The sequence below is a fragment of the Spodoptera frugiperda genome, chromosome 22 (assembly GCF_023101765.2).
Source record: "Spodoptera frugiperda isolate SF20-4 chromosome 22, AGI-APGP_CSIRO_Sfru_2.0, whole genome shotgun sequence".
NCBI lineage: Eukaryota > Metazoa > Arthropoda > Insecta > Lepidoptera > Noctuidae > Spodoptera > Spodoptera frugiperda.
Window position 1 is genome coordinate 3,909,581 of NC_064233.1, and position 16,257 is coordinate 3,925,837.

At 37.0% G+C, this 16,257-nt stretch overlaps 3 protein-coding genes across 9 annotated transcripts in view; 1 reads left to right on the forward strand and 2 right to left on the reverse strand.

Moving 5' to 3' along the window:
• LOC118279920 (T-complex protein 1 subunit epsilon) overlaps positions 1–16,257 on the forward strand; it is a 324,585-nt gene that overhangs the window by 9,164 nt on the left and 299,164 nt on the right. For 5 of the 6 annotated variants that reach the window (XR_007706701.1, XR_007706703.1, XR_007706702.1 and 2 more), the window contains exons 5-10: positions 332–478; positions 1,189–1,396; positions 4,008–4,162; positions 4,625–4,779; positions 5,188–5,279; positions 5,746–6,045. Coding sequence is in view for 1 of the 6 variants with exons in the window: in XM_050702371.1 (XP_050558328.1) it covers positions 332–478; positions 1,189–1,396; positions 4,008–4,162; positions 4,625–4,779; positions 5,188–5,279; positions 5,746–5,882 (894 nt within the window). In the remaining 5 variants the exon portion in view is untranslated. Of the gene's footprint in view, positions 1–331; positions 479–1,188; positions 1,397–4,007; positions 4,163–4,624; positions 4,780–5,187; positions 5,280–5,745; positions 7,099–16,257 lie in introns of those variants that run through there. The other variant, XM_050702371.1, reaches the window with a different exon arrangement.
• Positions 7,752–10,110, reverse strand: LOC126912070 (uncharacterized). The gene is made up of 2 exons (XM_050702374.1): positions 9,688–10,110; positions 7,752–9,386 (listed from the first exon to the last, which is right to left on the reverse strand). The coding sequence occupies exons 1-2, from the start codon at positions 9,938–9,940 to the stop codon at positions 8,083–8,085; spliced, it is 1,557 nt and encodes a 518-aa protein (XP_050558331.1). The 5' UTR covers positions 9,941–10,110; the 3' UTR covers positions 7,752–8,082.
• Positions 11,070–15,843, reverse strand: LOC118280025 (nascent polypeptide-associated complex subunit alpha). Of its 2 annotated transcripts, none has more exons than XM_050702418.1 (6): positions 15,678–15,843; positions 14,244–14,405; positions 13,722–13,843; positions 12,591–12,809; positions 11,672–11,833; positions 11,070–11,292 (listed from the first exon to the last, which is right to left on the reverse strand). In XM_050702418.1, the coding sequence occupies exons 2-6, from the start codon at positions 14,359–14,361 to the stop codon at positions 11,278–11,280; spliced, it is 636 nt and encodes a 211-aa protein (XP_050558375.1). In that variant the 5' UTR covers positions 14,362–14,405; positions 15,678–15,843; the 3' UTR covers positions 11,070–11,277. The 2 variants fall into 2 exon arrangements, with proteins under 2 accessions (XP_050558375.1, XP_050558376.1); XM_050702419.1 differs by having other exon boundaries at positions 15,592–15,702.

The window sequence follows — 16,257 nt, forward strand, 5'->3', positions numbered from 1 at the left end:
ACTGAAACCTTTTATACTGTGATCTCTAATCCGCCAGCAATGCGTGGAAATTATGGCAAATCCCTCTTATGTAGAGGAGACCCATAGACTTGTAGTGGACTCTAATGACTCTTGAATGCACGGTTGACGCGGTAGCTGGGCAACTGTTTCGATTCCCGCACGGAACAACTCTTTGTGTGATCCACAGATTGTCTGGGTGTCAGGTGTATGTGAAATTGGATGTTTGTAAACGCACAGACCCACGACACAGAAAATCCTAAAGTGGGGCAAGGTTTTTTTTAAAACAATTTTCCTGAACAATAAAGGTTCTAACCCAAAATTCCCCTCGCAGGACGTGAAGCTAGCCATCCTGACCTGTCCGTTTGAGCCGCCGAAGCCCAAGACGAAGCACAAGCTGCACGTGGGCTCCGCGGACGAGTACCGCGAGCTGCGCCAGTACGAGCACGACAAGTTCTTGGAGATGGTGCACAAAGTTAAGGTAATCAAAGATAAAGTGTTTTACTGTACTAGCTGGCCTGGCCAACTTCGTACCGTGTCGAACATATTATTTTCTGATGAGTTTTAAATCTTCGGCCTGTTGACTTCAACAAATAATTCAAGATCAAAATTTGCAAAATCGATTCAGCCGTTTTCGAATTTTAGCGAGACTAACGAACAGAAATTGATTTTTGTATTATATAGATAGATTGTATCTATGTAAGTGAGGGCTATGTATAGTAGTAGGCGTCTTTTGGATGATATGATGATGATGATGATTTTGTTGTTTGTCTTAATTTGTAAGTTGATTGGGTTAATTTGCAGCAGTTCTTTTACATAAATAATTAGCTGGTTGAGACTATGATGACAAATCATGCGATGTGCAAGTGACAGAATGTCAGTGGTGATACACGCATGCTGCCTTCCTACTGATGTCTCCTGATTTAATACTATTCAGTTTTATTAATCTTAAATAGCTTATGCCCGAATACTCAAACGCTACTCAATTTTAAGACACTCTCAAATGTAGTTCTGTCACTATCAATTCTTTATAAAATGACAGAGATAGCACGATATTTAAGTAAAACTTAAAATTGAGTAGCGTTTGAGTATTCGGGCGTTAGTCCTTTATTCAACTTCTGTAGTTGCGGCTCCAAAGTTTTATCAGTTCAGCATACACATTAAACTTAAATCCACATCTTCACCCTCCAGGATGCCGGTGCAACCCTCGCCATCTGCCAATGGGGCTTCGATGACGAGGCGAACCACCTTCTCCTGGCCGAAGGTCTGCCAGCAGTGAGATGGGTGGGAGGTCCAGAGATGGAGCTCATCGCCATCGCCACCGGTGGACGCATCGTGCCGCGGTTCGAGGAGCTCACTCCTGACAAACTCGGCTCCTGTGGACTGGTCAGGGAACTGAGTAAGTAGTGTTTTAGTACCTAGATAGTTGGTATCTCTAGCTAGACTAAGCCTCTTCTCGTAAGAAAATAATAATCATAGTCATACTTGTAATACACTTGGGTTGGATAATCACAGGCGTTTAAATAATTTTGGTTTATCAGAGAGCTAGTGCTGCTGCTTGGTTGCTGTCAAATATCTACCTAAAGTCCCCGTAGAAGCCAAGTGTTCAGGAGTTCACAACGTAAAAGTAAAAAGTGATGAAACAATAACAACCTGCGATATATTGAAACAAACTCTGCATTCGAAACTCGAATGACTGTTTATTTCAAAATGGCGATGCGTCCCGATAGTTTACAATCCCCGACAGACGCGTTCCGGTACCAAGACAAACGATAGCGCTTTGCGTCGTTAAAATATAGGGTGACTGATTAAATAGGTGTTACTTTTATACGTCTATATTTTTCGATTGAATTGTTGATATTATCTCGCAGTATAAAATGTTTACTTAGTAAAGAAGTTTGTTTAATAATTTTAGCTTTTGACGGTTACTTTAGTCCCGTGTTTGTAGTATGAGTACATTACATCACGGGTTTGTAATAGTGGTGACTAATGTATTTTATAGTCTACTCTATTCTTCCATTACTAATTAAACTACTATGTTGTTTATGTTTTGCGTGCTCTATAATAGGCTGCACATCGTTTACCATTACATTAGACGAGATAGCGACTTAGCGCCGCACATGAATATAGGGGTGACTGATAATTAGTGACTGTTATACATTATTGTTTTGCTATTGTGATAAAAATAAAATTATTGAGTTAACAAGAAAAGTTTCTATGGGAAAGTTGTTTGTAATCATGAGTACAATCACGTGTTTGAATATCGGACACTAGAGGTGTGAAAGTAACAAGAAAAAGCAAACCCGTATGTATTCGTTACTATAAAAATGAGTACTCGTTACTATCGTATCGTTACGTTACTCGTTACTTTTGGTACATCAGTATTACCCAACGAAACGAATCCATTCGTATATCGTATCGTTTGGTACGCGTATAGTAACTGCAAATGAACTATTCACGGAATCTAAATTATAATGAAAAAGCAACAAATGTGTCTAACTTATTTATTGACAAAAACATTTTACAACAAAAATCTTTTATATTAAATAAAGATATATTTTAAACAACAAAAATCTTTTGTTCTTAAAATTAAATCAGGCGTTTCGGTTAAACACGAGGAACGAGATCGTGCGAATAACGAAATACATTCGAGAGTAACGTTTCGTTACTCGGTACCAGAGGGCGCACCCGTTACTCAGTACCGAATACATACGGTTTGCTACACCTCTATCGGACACTAATTACCAGTCACCCCATATAACAAAAATGGCTTTAACCTAGTTCTTTTCACTAAAACATGTATAGTGGAGTGCCTGGAGCATTCAAAACCGTAAAACCTCGGATTAGAGTTACAGTGAATGAATTAATATGATCGATGTGGGATATTGTTTTTTAAACTATAAATTGCAATGTTTACCCGTTTTTTGTGCACTCCATTTTTTTATTGTTTAAACAAATTATTATAAAAAATTAATGTTTGACCATATATTTTCACTTTAAACAGTGTTTTTTTTATTTATATGTTAAATCTTACCTGAGTAGACATATAGGAACATTTTTCAAAGATACCTGTGTATAAAAATAGCAGTATCTTGAACAGGTAGAAAAACGTGGAGGGGAGAGCGGAGCGACAGCTGCTATGTACAATGGAACTTCTTGGCCAGTTTAATTATAAATGAAACGCACTTTATTGTGTACATTGAAAAAAATACGGTAATTAATTATGACTAATGAAAAGAAAAAAAAATATTTGTACAAAATCTGTTTATTTAAATATATATTACATGGTTGTCTACATCAAATATTTTCTTCTACTTCATCTATCTGTATAATAGGTGAAGTATTGGAACAACTATTTCCGCTGCACTGTAAACATGATACACTGCAGTATAAACTACACTCGCGAGCACCCAAATCGACTCAACCTACATGTGCGCATTCGAAGATGTTTTCTTAAAAATATACTGAATTGCTTTTAAAAACCGATATACCATTAGAAAGCTTACAACTTCAGCTTTATATTGGTACCATTATTATAAAAATTGTATTAGTACTTTTTAAAATATTTAACTTAATTCAGCGGACTAGAGTATTTGCTCACTACGACTCCAACAAGTTATAACACAAACTACCCCTATAAAACCTCCACATTAAGGTTAACTTTATCTGTGGCTTATCGAAAGTTGATCGTACACATCTCCGCAAAAACGCTTCATTTTATTTCCAAAAATTTTGGATACGACACCAGAAGAAGCCGCTCAAGTCGTTGCTACTGTAAAATACTGTTTAAAGTGAAAATATATGGTCAAACATTAATTTTTTATAATAATTTGTTTAAACAATAAAAAAATGGAGAGCACAAAAAAATTTTGGGTAAACATTGCAATTTATAGTTTAAAAAACAATATCCCACATCGATCATATTAATTCATTCACTGTAACTCTAATCCGAGGTGAAAACCCCCAGGCGCTCCACTAGTAATTAATACTGCAATATGTTTCTCCTCCAGCGTTCGGTACGTCCAAGGAGGAGATGTTGGTGATTGAGGAGTGCTCGAACAGTCGCGCGGTGACGGTACTGATGCGCGGCGGGAACCGCATGATCGTGGACGAGGCCAAGCGCTCCGTGCACGACGCGCTCTGCATCGTGCGCAGTCTTGTGCAGGTATGTCCGGCAGTTTTTATGGCCTATGGCGAGAAATGAGTAGATGGATCACTTGATGGTAAGCAAGCATCTGAGCTGTGTGGAACATTTCATCACCATGAAGTTACAAGTGCAATGCCAGCTTGTTAAATTGGAAAATTGTATATTGGAAAAGACGATTATACCTTGGGTAACCTCACTCACATAGCTGTGGTTGTTTTACGCCGGCATCCTGTGAGTCCATAGTATAACTTCGTAGGGAGGAGCCATTCGTGTCGAAGTACGGTTCTCCTGAGACATTTTTAGTTATTTAATAAGTTCACACAATGTTTTTTTTTTAAACTATTTGTGGATCACAGAAATAGTTGCTTGCGGGAATCGAACCCGTACTGTTGTTGCATGGCAGTCAAGTGCCAAGCCATCACACCAGTTGCTATCAACACTATACAAGTTGTATTATTTATATTTATTCTACGTCCGTAGGACTCCCGCGTGGTGTACGGCGGCGGCGCGGCGGAGATCTCGTGCTCGCTGGCCGTGGCGCGCGCCGCCGACAAGGTGTCGTCGCTCGACCAGTACGCATACAGGGCCTTCGCAGACGCACTCGAGGCCATACCGCTCGCACTCGCAGAGAACAGGTCAGTATACCACCATAAATACCTTTTTTTAGGTCACTGGTAATTAGTGAACGATATTTACACACGTGATTGTACTCGTGATTACAAACAACTTTCGTAAAGAAACTTTTTTTGTATACTCGTTAGTTTTATTTTTATCACAATCGGCAGTCGCACTTGCGACCACTCGACCAAACGAGGCAGTAAAATTTTATAGCAACTTTATCTATGAACTTATTACTTTTTAAAGATGTATATTGTGTTGTATACAGTTATAGTATTGTTGTATTAATAATATCTTGTTGTTTGTAACAGTGGTCTATCCTTACAATTCTATCTATGAACTTACGCAAAAGAAGTATACTTCTTGTTGTATACAGTTCTAGTTATAGTATTGTTGTATTAATAGTATATTGTTGTTTGTAACAGTGGTCTATCCCCCATCGACACGCTGTCGGAGGTGAAGTCGCGCCAGGCGTCGGAGAACAACCCCAACCTTGGTATCGACTGCATGGGCAAAGGTAAGCAACATTTACTGCTATACTTTTGTTGTTAATTACCAAATAGCTAATTCCCCTTACGTGTATTGAAGCTAAATAAATGCAAATGATAGGAAACAATAGGTCACGTCCGTTGTTCCTATACTTCTTTTTAAAGATTTTTATAAGTTTAAATTCACTACATCACTTTACAACAACTTAAAAGTCTCCAGCTCACCCCCTATTACATGGGACTTATAACACAAATGGTGAACAGTGGGTGTACATTGTATAGCGGCATTACGTGCCGTAATGTGCACCTCTGTCTACCGTTATAAAAGGGCATAAAAGGTGTGACGTGTGTGTGTTAAAAGTCTCCATTGGTATTAATTAAGAATAGCTACATAATACTAATTTGAGTTTTCTTGTAACTTATTTGTTAAAGTCCAGTGGTACACAAGTTTTAGGAAACATACTGCATTTTATATAACATATAATTGAATTCCAGGATCAAATGACATGAAAGCAATGAACGTGATAGAGTCACTTCACTCAAAGAAGCAGCAGATTTCACTCGCGACGCAACTCGTCAAGATGATACTCAAAATTGACGACGTGCGCTCACCGGCCGACTCTATTGAGTAAAAGTATTATTTCCTAATCTTATATATCTATGATCTTTTATAATAATACGCCTAACTATAGTCCCGTTATGTATGCATAATTATATTTACCAAAACATCATTACTTAGGTATTGTCCAGTCAACTGATGGTAGCGGTGACTGTCCAGGCGACACACGTACTTAGGTATCGTCATGAGCTAATGTTCACATGTAAACAGCAGCTCATGTAGTGTGGAGATTGTCCAGTCGACTGATGACTGCTGAAACATATTTGGAGATATTTATGCATATGTAAATGACTGGTATAATAGTTATTTTTAATATTTGGAGCTTGGTCGTGTAAGTTCAGTTTGATATTTGTTCAAACGGACAATAAAACAGGAATAATTTAGTCTGTGTTATAAAACAGATGCATTTTATGCTAACAATCACAAATTGTACATATTTTCGTAATATGAACATACAACTTATTAGAATATTTGTTTTATTTTAAATACCTTCAAATAGATGGATGCGCTAGATATCCTAAGAGCTTTCTGTCTGTCTCAAAATTAATTTTATTTGTGTCGCCATTTTATCGGCGTATGTTCGTTGACAGTTTTGTAATTTGGAATGCTGGTAGTGGTATAATTTTGTAGATTTTCTTTATAATACATAAGTAAAATACATGTCACCTTCAACAGTCGCTGGCAAAGGATGTCTTGTGACTGATAAATAATTGATGATGTAAAAAAATTGTCAATTTTAGTGATCTTATTCATAGTAAACCTATTCCCAGTGTTATATTTTTCATACTAAACTACCACAAAGTGTAAAGTTCGATAATTCACTGGTTGACATGACGCTGGGATGCATAACGCATGATAGTTCACATTGTATTGGTGACTCGATGTCTATACTTCCTAATGTTATATAAAGCTGAAGAGTTTGTTTGTTTCAATGCTTATCTACGAAACTGCTGGTTCAAATCGAATAATTCTATGTGTGAAGGCTATATAGGCTATAAAACATCACACTACGACCAATAGGAGCCGAGCAGTGGGAGTAGCGTTTGTAAAGAAAGTCGTACCAAAATTATACCAATATCAGCGTTTTAAGTTGGATAATATTTCAATTGAATGTAACAGTAATGTTATTTTAATTATATTATGTAAGTCAATGCATTTCACTGGATGCGAGTGGTTATACCAAACGTGAAGGATGCCTTATTGCACTAATAAAATAATAAGCTAATTTATTTATTGGACTTTTATTTCATTCTACATGCCTACTCATAGATCTCCCATAATTTACAAACATACACAAATAATCATACACATTGCACCCAACTTCAGAACAAGTGAACAGTAATCTATGTTTAATTATTGTTATCGGCTTACTCACGTAGCTGCTAGACGAGGAACTTGACTGGTTTTAAGCCATGCTGGAGGCTCATATTCATGAACAGCATTCCGCAACCCACGATGCGGCGATGGTTGCGCTGCCAAGCTCCTTGTCGAACAGTTAATACATGAGGAAGCCTAATAATTAATTTAGTATGTGTCATGAAAGTTATAATAAAAATCACAATCTATGAATCACACAAGTGGCGTTCCGTGTAAGAACCCGTGACACATTGCACAGCAATTGATACAGTCGACAAGCCTGTGTTAATCCATCAGTCGTTAGAACGAGACTCCAGAGTTCGACCTTCAGGGTTGGAAAAAAAACATGTTTTTTTTATAAAGAAAAAAACATCATGTTTTAATTGAAAAACAAAAAAAACATGTTTTTTATTAATTTTTCACTGCTGTTTTAATTGACTTGTTTTAAACATGTTTTAATCTTGTTTTAAACACGTAAATATGTATAAAATGAAAAAAAAAGATAAAATGAAAAAAAACAGAAAAATTAAAATTATAATAATTATTTATTTAAATCAATCAATCAAATAAATGCAATCAAGTTCAATCACCTTCCCATCTCTTGTCTTCTACTCAGCCCTCAACTTCCTCCCCCGAACTATGTTGATTAAGAGCCCTCATAATTGCAACCAATTTAACAGCTTTCTCTGTGCCGAGCTTGTTTCTTAATTTTGAATGTACCAGTCCGAATGACGAAAATAACCTTTCTATTCCTGCGGAGGAAGCAGTTGCAGTAAATAACTGAGACGTAATGTCGATCATCCCTGGATCCACTTTAGTACTCACTGATTTCCACCACACAGACACATGCGTTTTCATTAAAAGGTCTTTTTAAACATGTACTCCAAAAAAGGATAACTCCTCGCACGGTACGCCAGGACATCTTTCATGGCATTCGGACAGCTTGAATCTAAAAACTCCATGCCTATTGTGTCCTCCTCTTCTGATAGACTTTCTCCATTATAATTGGGGTCTAATATATAAGCAGCGAAATGTGCTGGTGTCATTGCGGCATTAAATCTTGCTTTAAGTTTATCTGCTTCTTCTGGCGACCAGTCCGATGAGAGTAAATCTTTCCATATATGTGTGCAATTACTTAGGACGCACAGGTCTTTCTGAATGAGATCGAGAGCAATGGCTACTTTCTTCAACTTTTTGAAATAGTTCACAACATTTTCATGGAACTCAACATCTTGGACCTTCCTTACGATTGTTAAATCTAATACAGATCTGTGCTCGCTGCATAGATTAACAAGACAGGGCCAGTTGTTTAAGTAGGATTCAAGACAATCTGCTAATGTATTCCAACGTACATCTTGAGGTAGTACAAGTGCTTTACCACCAGCATCCTTGTACTTTGCTTGTGGAAAATGATGATATTTGAAATACTTAATAATTTGTTTTACATTACTTTTTATCTCCGCCTCTTCAATATCCTTGGCAAATAAATTAATTAAATGAGCAGAACACCCATATGTTATAACATCGCCAATCTGATCATCTTCTAATTCCTTTAATTGTCTTCGCATTTTTGCCATATTAGCGGCGTTGTCAGTTACGAAGCTATGTACATTGCAACCAAAACTTTGGCACTTTTTAATGCTTTCTATTGCTAGAGTTAAGAGATAATTACTAGTGTGACTGTTGCTAGAAGTGTCTATTGTATCTATGAGGTGAACGCTCCCTTCATTTTCAGTAGTGGTTACACTAATACACACAACAGGCTCATTACGTATGTTACTCCAACCATCAAGAGCCATACAAACCGCTTTTCTTTTCAAATTATTTTCCATATTTGATTTTACGGTATCATATACTTCATCCAGCAGTTTTCCGCCTATATTTTTTCTGTTTGGTGGCAAATAGCCCGGTCGAGATAATTGCATCATCTTGATAAATTCTGGATGTTCAGAGTCCTTAAATGGAGTATTTGTGGCGTAAAAATATTTTGCAACCTGAATATCAATATTATGTTTTTCCTTTTCCGATGTTTTTACTATGTATTGTGACATTGAGCCTCCTGAATAAGACTTCGACAGTGTCGGCATCGGCATTTGTGGAGCCTGACTCGTTTTTTCAGCTGTTGGGTTGATATTGACTTGCATTCCATCAGCATTGCAGCCTAAAAACATAGAAATTTATAAATACCCAAAACATTTTGTACTTTATTATCTACAAAAAGAAAATAACATAATTTGTCTAGAATTTTAATCATCCAGGTTGCATTCTTTGTGTCATGTAGGTACACACGGCCACACTTCAAGTAGTCGGTGAGGATGTATCAGGACCGGCAATAACAATTGTTATTTATTGACTATAAAACTTACAAAATGTTGCTAACATTTTATAAACAGTATGACATTATTTTTCACTGATCTTTGACAATAGTTAATGGATAGATATACATTTATTTACTTTCTTACCATCATCACTTGAATAATTTTCAGAGATTTGTATTCTCGAAGAAGAGGTGGATGCACTCGAATTTCTAGATGCGTAATCTGAACACTTTTCCAAATGTGTTCGCATACGAGCAATTAGGCCCACTATGTTTGTCCTGCAATGCTTGCATTGCGCTCTGAGTGTTTTTCTGCCAATTCCAGTGGTAGAACTCGAAGAGGCTGGAATTTCTATAAAGTTCCGCCAAAGCGGGTCTTTCTTCCGCCCTGTTATCATATTTTCCCAAATAACACCCCACACATACACGCACTGTAATAGTTAATTAATAACGCTGAACAAAAACAATTACGTAAAAAAATACGTGTCCACCACATTACACATGCAAAACATGAATTGATCGATTTCGTTTGGCTTTCGTTCTATATCTATCTAGACTATCTATCTAACTGAATAAAAGCGAACCGGGAAATCCCCGCGTTTTATGAACATTCATTCACCGCATTACCGCTTGTCAGTCAGGGAATCCCATCTAGTAATATCGATGTTGCCAACTCTTTAGTAAAAAAATATACCATTAGGTTTTTAATTTCTTGAGTGTAAAAGTATAAAGAGTTTTTTTTAAGTGTTTTCAACATGTTTTAAACAAATTAGTTTTAATCATGTTTAAAACGTGATACATTCTTTTGTAGTGTTTTAAACGTATGTTTAAAACAAATGTTTTAAACATTGCCAACCCTGCTCAGGTCCGATTCCCAAAGTACCTTAGTGTGGAGGCCAAGTGTCATGTGGCTGTTTAAACTTGTGGTGATGCCACTAAGATAAAACTCCTCTGTATGAGTAAGGTGTATGATGGAGTTTTCTATAAGCTTAGTATACCGTTTTCCACGCTTAGGGTAGATTTATACTAGCGCAAAGTTGAAGCGCATCGAAGCGTCTATCAAAAAATGAACATAACAAATTCAACCTTAACCGCATAACGCACACATTACTTCTGAGATTTAAAAAAGGCGCGCGCATTCGATGCGAACAAAATTCGCTGGGATTCGCTTTGGTTGTAAAGATCAACTCTGCGCTAGTATAAATTGACTCTTAGCAAACGGGTTGGATATCGCAGTAATATTTGCTCCTAATAAAGGCGCATGCGACTATTTTTATTTTCGGTCAGTTTTACTTGTAGTTCTGCTTTGCATAGCTTAAATTGGGTGGGTACCCCAAGCTGCAGATGGCGGATCCAACGGGCTACCGGAGCTCCGGCAAAGCGGGAAATTCCCGCCGGGAATAGGAACGAGATATTTTTTAGTCAATAAGAATTTGACACTCTCTCGCCTCACCCAAGATACAGCTTCTCAGCCACATTGGATGACTTATCCCCTCAAAAAGGGTTTTCATAAATAAAATACCAACATAGTATTACCATAATTTTATTGTATTGAAGTAAGCCTATATACATCCCGTACCGTACAAAACAAATCTAATCATCGACCTTTGGGTTTTTGAGAGTGTGCGAGTGGGAGGTGAATGCGTCAATATGTCTGGCTCGCTCCCACTCGAGGAGAATATCGGAGACTTAAAGCTAGAACAGTTAACATACTCTTGACTACGCCCAGGAACTCTTACATTGTCAGCTCCTGCAAGAAAGAAACGGGGTAAAATTAGAAAAAGATGGAAGATGTGTTTTTAATTATGAGAATGTATGTAATATCACTAGAGTAATTAATTGATGTCTATCTATGGTTGCATACTTTACTCTATGAACGCAATAAACTTAGTGATTGCAGAAGTAAATTGTTAAGTTATTATGGTGGTGTAGTATATCACACTATGGGACGTGGGCGAAAAGGCTAATATTAGCATCGACAAACATTCCAATATCATGTTTTTATGGTCGGTCAGTTAGTTCTAAAATCCTAATACAATTTTCATCAGACTGTTTCTTGAAGAATCAAATGTATGTTCCATAAATACTAACAAACATAATATGAACCTTATAACCTAAACAATACATACCATAATAGCGTTGACAATATCGGACTGGTTGTTCCGGAGCGCGCGGACGGCCCGCGCCCGCGACACGTTGGCTTGTGACATCACTATCTCAACATCCTTCTCATCTACTCCGGTGTCATCCACTCCTTCCTCGTCCTCCTCCTCGGCAATAGGAGCCACCGTCTGTAAGGAAATTGTATATTTAGTAAATGATAAATGATATTTATTTTGCAAATAGGTTACAATGTAACTCTTTTACACATCAATCTCTTAAATAACTAGATGAGGTCGGCATTTCCTATCCGACTACGTAGTATTTTGTAAACATGGATATCACTACATAGTATAAAACAAAGTCGCTTTATCTGTCCCTATGTCCCTTTGTATGCTTAAATATTTAAAACTACGCAACGGATTTTGATGCGACTTTTTTAATAGATAGAGTGATTCAAAAGGAAGGTTTATATGTATAATACATGCATAATATATCACCATTGCACCTATGCGAAGCTCGGGCGGGTCGCTAGTTTAGTTATATAACTGCTGACCGAAGAATGTAGGCTACATATCCGCTAATATCGGTCGCCGGTGATCGTGACACGCCTTTTATGGTGGTAGTTGAGTCATTGAAAAGATTTTTAAGACCGTGGTCACTATCTCAATGTTCCAGAACACTTCAGACACAGCCAAGGTAAATTTCATATTCGTAAATCAACATTAGCATAATGTTTATCATCATCAGTGTCCTAGACTCACAAAAATGAAGTTAGGCAAACAGACAAAAACAAAACCTATTTATGCCAGAATCGAACTTGTAGCACAGTATCTTTCTCTTGTGTCGTGGGTGCGTTTACAAACATACAAGTTCACATACACAGACTGGAAACAATAATTTGTTGAATACACTACTTATTTTGCCAAAATAGTCCAAAAATCTCACCGTTCCAGCGGCAGCGGCGTCATTGCCAGCGGCAGCACTCTCGGGAGCCTTGAACCTCTCGGCAGCGGCCATGGTGGCTTGCTGGGACAGGTCCTCGATCTTGGCCTCTCCGAACACGATGTACGTGTCCGAGTGAGGGTTCTTGTACACGTCCGGAGAGTTGATGACGAAGAGGATGTTCTTTGATTTCCTGATCGTCACTCTGTTTACTCCTTGCACCTGGAATTTAGATGGTATTGTGATATTAATAGTGAATACAATACATTAATAATGTTCTGTAATATACTTCAGTAATGGCAATAGGCTCACTTCCTATTACATGGGACTTACAGCATAAATTGTGAAGTGGGTGAACATTGTACAGTGCCATAATATGCACTTCTGCCTACCCCTTCGGGGATAGAAAAAGTGACTATATATAATAAAAAAGTTAAACCACGAAGTCAACACATGTTGGCGTCATAACTGAATTTCCAGGAACGCATGACATTACAAACCACGCCTCTCTATATTTTCATATTAGAAACATGTTGCCAATTGTCCAAATTTTAATGTGCTGAGTACTTTTAACCTTTAATATCATTGGGGACAGCCGATTTGTTGTTAACCACATTATGGTATCTCCTCTTTGTACTTGCTACATGGGTATTACATTGATATCATATTAATGTGGTCAGATAACAACGTTTTTGTGGTTTATGATCAACAATATTGTCACTGTTATAAAAACAGAAATATTTTCGTAGAAATATGTTATCGGCTTACTCACGTAACTGTTTGACAAGGAACTCGGCTACGCGACACGACGGCAGCGGGACAATCACCGCGTCGTGTGTCGCGGAATGCTGTACATGAATGAGTCTCTAGCATGGCTTGAAACTAGTCGAGTTCCTCATCAAACAGTTACGTGATTGAAGTAAATGATTAAATAGTAATAAGACTGGCTGGTGAACTTTTATTTTTAGATTGGGACAAGCCCGCCACTACCTCCCATACCGCTGCATCTCCTGTAAGCCAGGATCTACAGTAGATACAACCATGACAACACCGGAACATTGAAGTCCGGCGCGTCCCAGGGACATGAATGACTGTCTTGGATCCCGCAACGAAATAAATGGCTGGTGAACTTACGGGTTTGAGTCCGAGTTTGCTCATGATCTTGCGGGCTTTCTTCTCACCGCGCGACTGTTTAGCCTTGGACACGATGTCGATGCCCGCGATGGGGTTGGAGATGCCTCCGGTGCCTGGTGCACCTGTAACAGAAATAAAAAAAGATTGAAGAAATGGTCATAAATAAAAAAAGTTGATTATTATAGGTAAATATGCAGTACAGTGTAGTGTTATCAGGCGAAAATCATCCAATGGTTTCTCGCTCTCCTTCCCGCCTTGGACGAGACGAGAGGGAAAGTAAGAAGTCATTGTAAGTGTCAGACTGTACTTTTAGTGCCCTGCTCAGAGACATCTAATAATTACTTACAACTATTCCTTAACAACCATATTGTATCGAAAACAATCACTAAAGACTGGGTTAAGTAACCATTAAATGACTCTGAATATGGTGGTTACTAACTAAAAACTCTTGCTTTTCAAGCCAGAGCCCTGGTAACCGGTTTTTTTATTATGTCTTGTCTTGTACAATGTTTAATATCTTACCAGCATCTTCCAATTCTGGGATGGTGTCATCGGAGTCACTGTCCGAGGAAGCGGTCTCCTCCTTGCGCTTCTCAGTCATGGAGGCGGTGGCCTTGTCCAGCTCTGTCAGTTCCGGCATTGTGCTGTCTGTGTTTGATGTTATTTTGGTTTAGACGAAGATTCCTGTAAGTAATGAATTTATTAATGGATTAGTTAGATCAGAGTTACCTAAAGGTTATGGATCCTGACTCATTGGTGGGTTTTCAAAGACTTTTAGTTCATAGTATCTGGGGCATTATCAGAAACCAAGACGTAACCACTGCTGAAAGTCCCCTTTTCATATGGAGAAGGTTTAAACTTTAATGACTTGCTTAGATACATTCATCTTTGTTTTGTAGAACATGATATAATTAAAGATCCAGAAATCATGGAATAATAGATACTGTGACTAATAGTTAAAATCATTAGCAGGAAGTATCACCAATTATTGATAATACTGTTCTTTAGGTGTTGAGTTTCATGCATACAATATTAAATTATGATAGACAAAGTAGCCTTTAGGATATACAAACATTGAACTAACATATAGTATGGTAAAAGATGAAATTCACAAATTAAAGAGCTAATCATACACAAAATTAGTCACTTTTCACCCAAAATACAAAGTTCAATCAAGATAACAAAGAGGTTTCAGGTTACATACACAAGAACTATTGTCTATGCACTACAAAATCAATACTGGCCAGCTAGAACTAGATTCATAACAATTCGAATTATGAAAACACTAAAATGGAGATTTGTAATACAAGATTTTTTATCATTTTATCATTCTAGATTGGTTATAAAGTTACATGCTTTATTTTATGATAATGGAAGCAAGTTATTCACCAAAATATGCAGTAAAGTGGCCTGTATTATGTTACAACATGTAGATACAACCTTTTAAGTTCGTATGGAGGTCCCTAGTGCGCAAATGCATAAATTTAGGACCTAAATATAAGTTCTACTTCGAAATATGCATTTCAAAGATTAATTACTCATAGTAAATATGTTTTTAATCACTAATGCAGCATCAAAACTATTCTAGGATGTTTAGTAGCGAGGTTTAGGCTGATTGCCGATCTTTTAACCAAGAATAAAGCGTGAAGACATGACCATGAGCATTAATAATTAAAATTACGTTACAGAGAGCTCCGTAATACTGCAGAGTAATGCGGAAACACTTTAATTATAATATAACGCAAAATACAATACGATAGGACACTTAATATCACTGAAAACTATAAATAATTGAACATTTGTGCGAATATAATATGGGCGCGGGTTTTGCTAATATACCGAACCAAAATATTGAAATATCAACACAAACTTGCAATGATAACACCTCTGCACACTAAAACCTTTTAAAATTACACTTATACACTAGGATTTTCTTAAAAACTTGGGATTAATTACCTTTATTTAGGAATATTCGGTACAAAAGGAATCAACGAAGGACCCGCTTCAACTTGACAAGAGCCGAAAAAAATTATGCCACAGATAAAATATTTTCATTGGTTTTAATACTTGTATGCGTGTATCCGAACGTTTTTGTGGTGTAAATATTATTTCTTTTGGCAACATTTACCGATATGTCAGTTTACTGTAGTGTTGTCCTAGGAATTTAATTATTAACGTTTATTGTCGATGAATTTCTTTCTTAACATAATGAATTATTATTTGGGTATTTTAAACGGTAATTAAAAAGCTAATAAGTAACTAATTTAATAATTAAACACCTTAAGTTTAATTTATTCTCATATATACCTGTCACTTCTAGCGCTATATACTGTATTTTTAAAACAAATTACTTGACTTTGTATTTTACTCTTCCTTTTCATAGCATCTTCTTCAATGTCTTTAAATTGAAATAATTTATATTCTTTTTCTTATTTTCTCCTCAACAAATTACTAAAAGAAATAAAGCCTCAATGAAATAAAATCTAAAATAAACAATATCGATATCGATTCAAATTCTAAACTAGCGAGCACATCC

Excerpts from the sequence above, each read along its gene's own strand:
- LOC126912070 (XM_050702374.1), bottom strand. The coding sequence starts at position 9,940 with ATGATAACAGGGCGGAAGAAAGACCCGCTTTGGCGGAACTTTATAGAA. Across the intron at positions 9,387-9,687 it reads AAATTATTCAAGTGATGATG|GCTGCAATGCTGATGGAATG; the intron begins GTAAGAAAGTAA and ends CTATGTTTTTAG.
- LOC118280025 (XM_050702418.1), bottom strand. The coding sequence starts at position 14,361 with ATGCCGGAACTGACAGAGCTGGACAAGGCCACCGCCTCCATGACTGAG. Across the intron at positions 12,810-13,721 it reads GCAAACTCGGACTCAAACCC|GTGCAAGGAGTAAACAGAGT; the intron begins GTAAGTTCACCA and ends TCTAAATTCCAG. Across the intron at positions 11,834-12,590 it reads ACGCCGCTGCCGCTGGAACG|ACGGTGGCTCCTATTGCCGA; the intron begins GTGAGATTTTTG and ends ATTTCCTTACAG.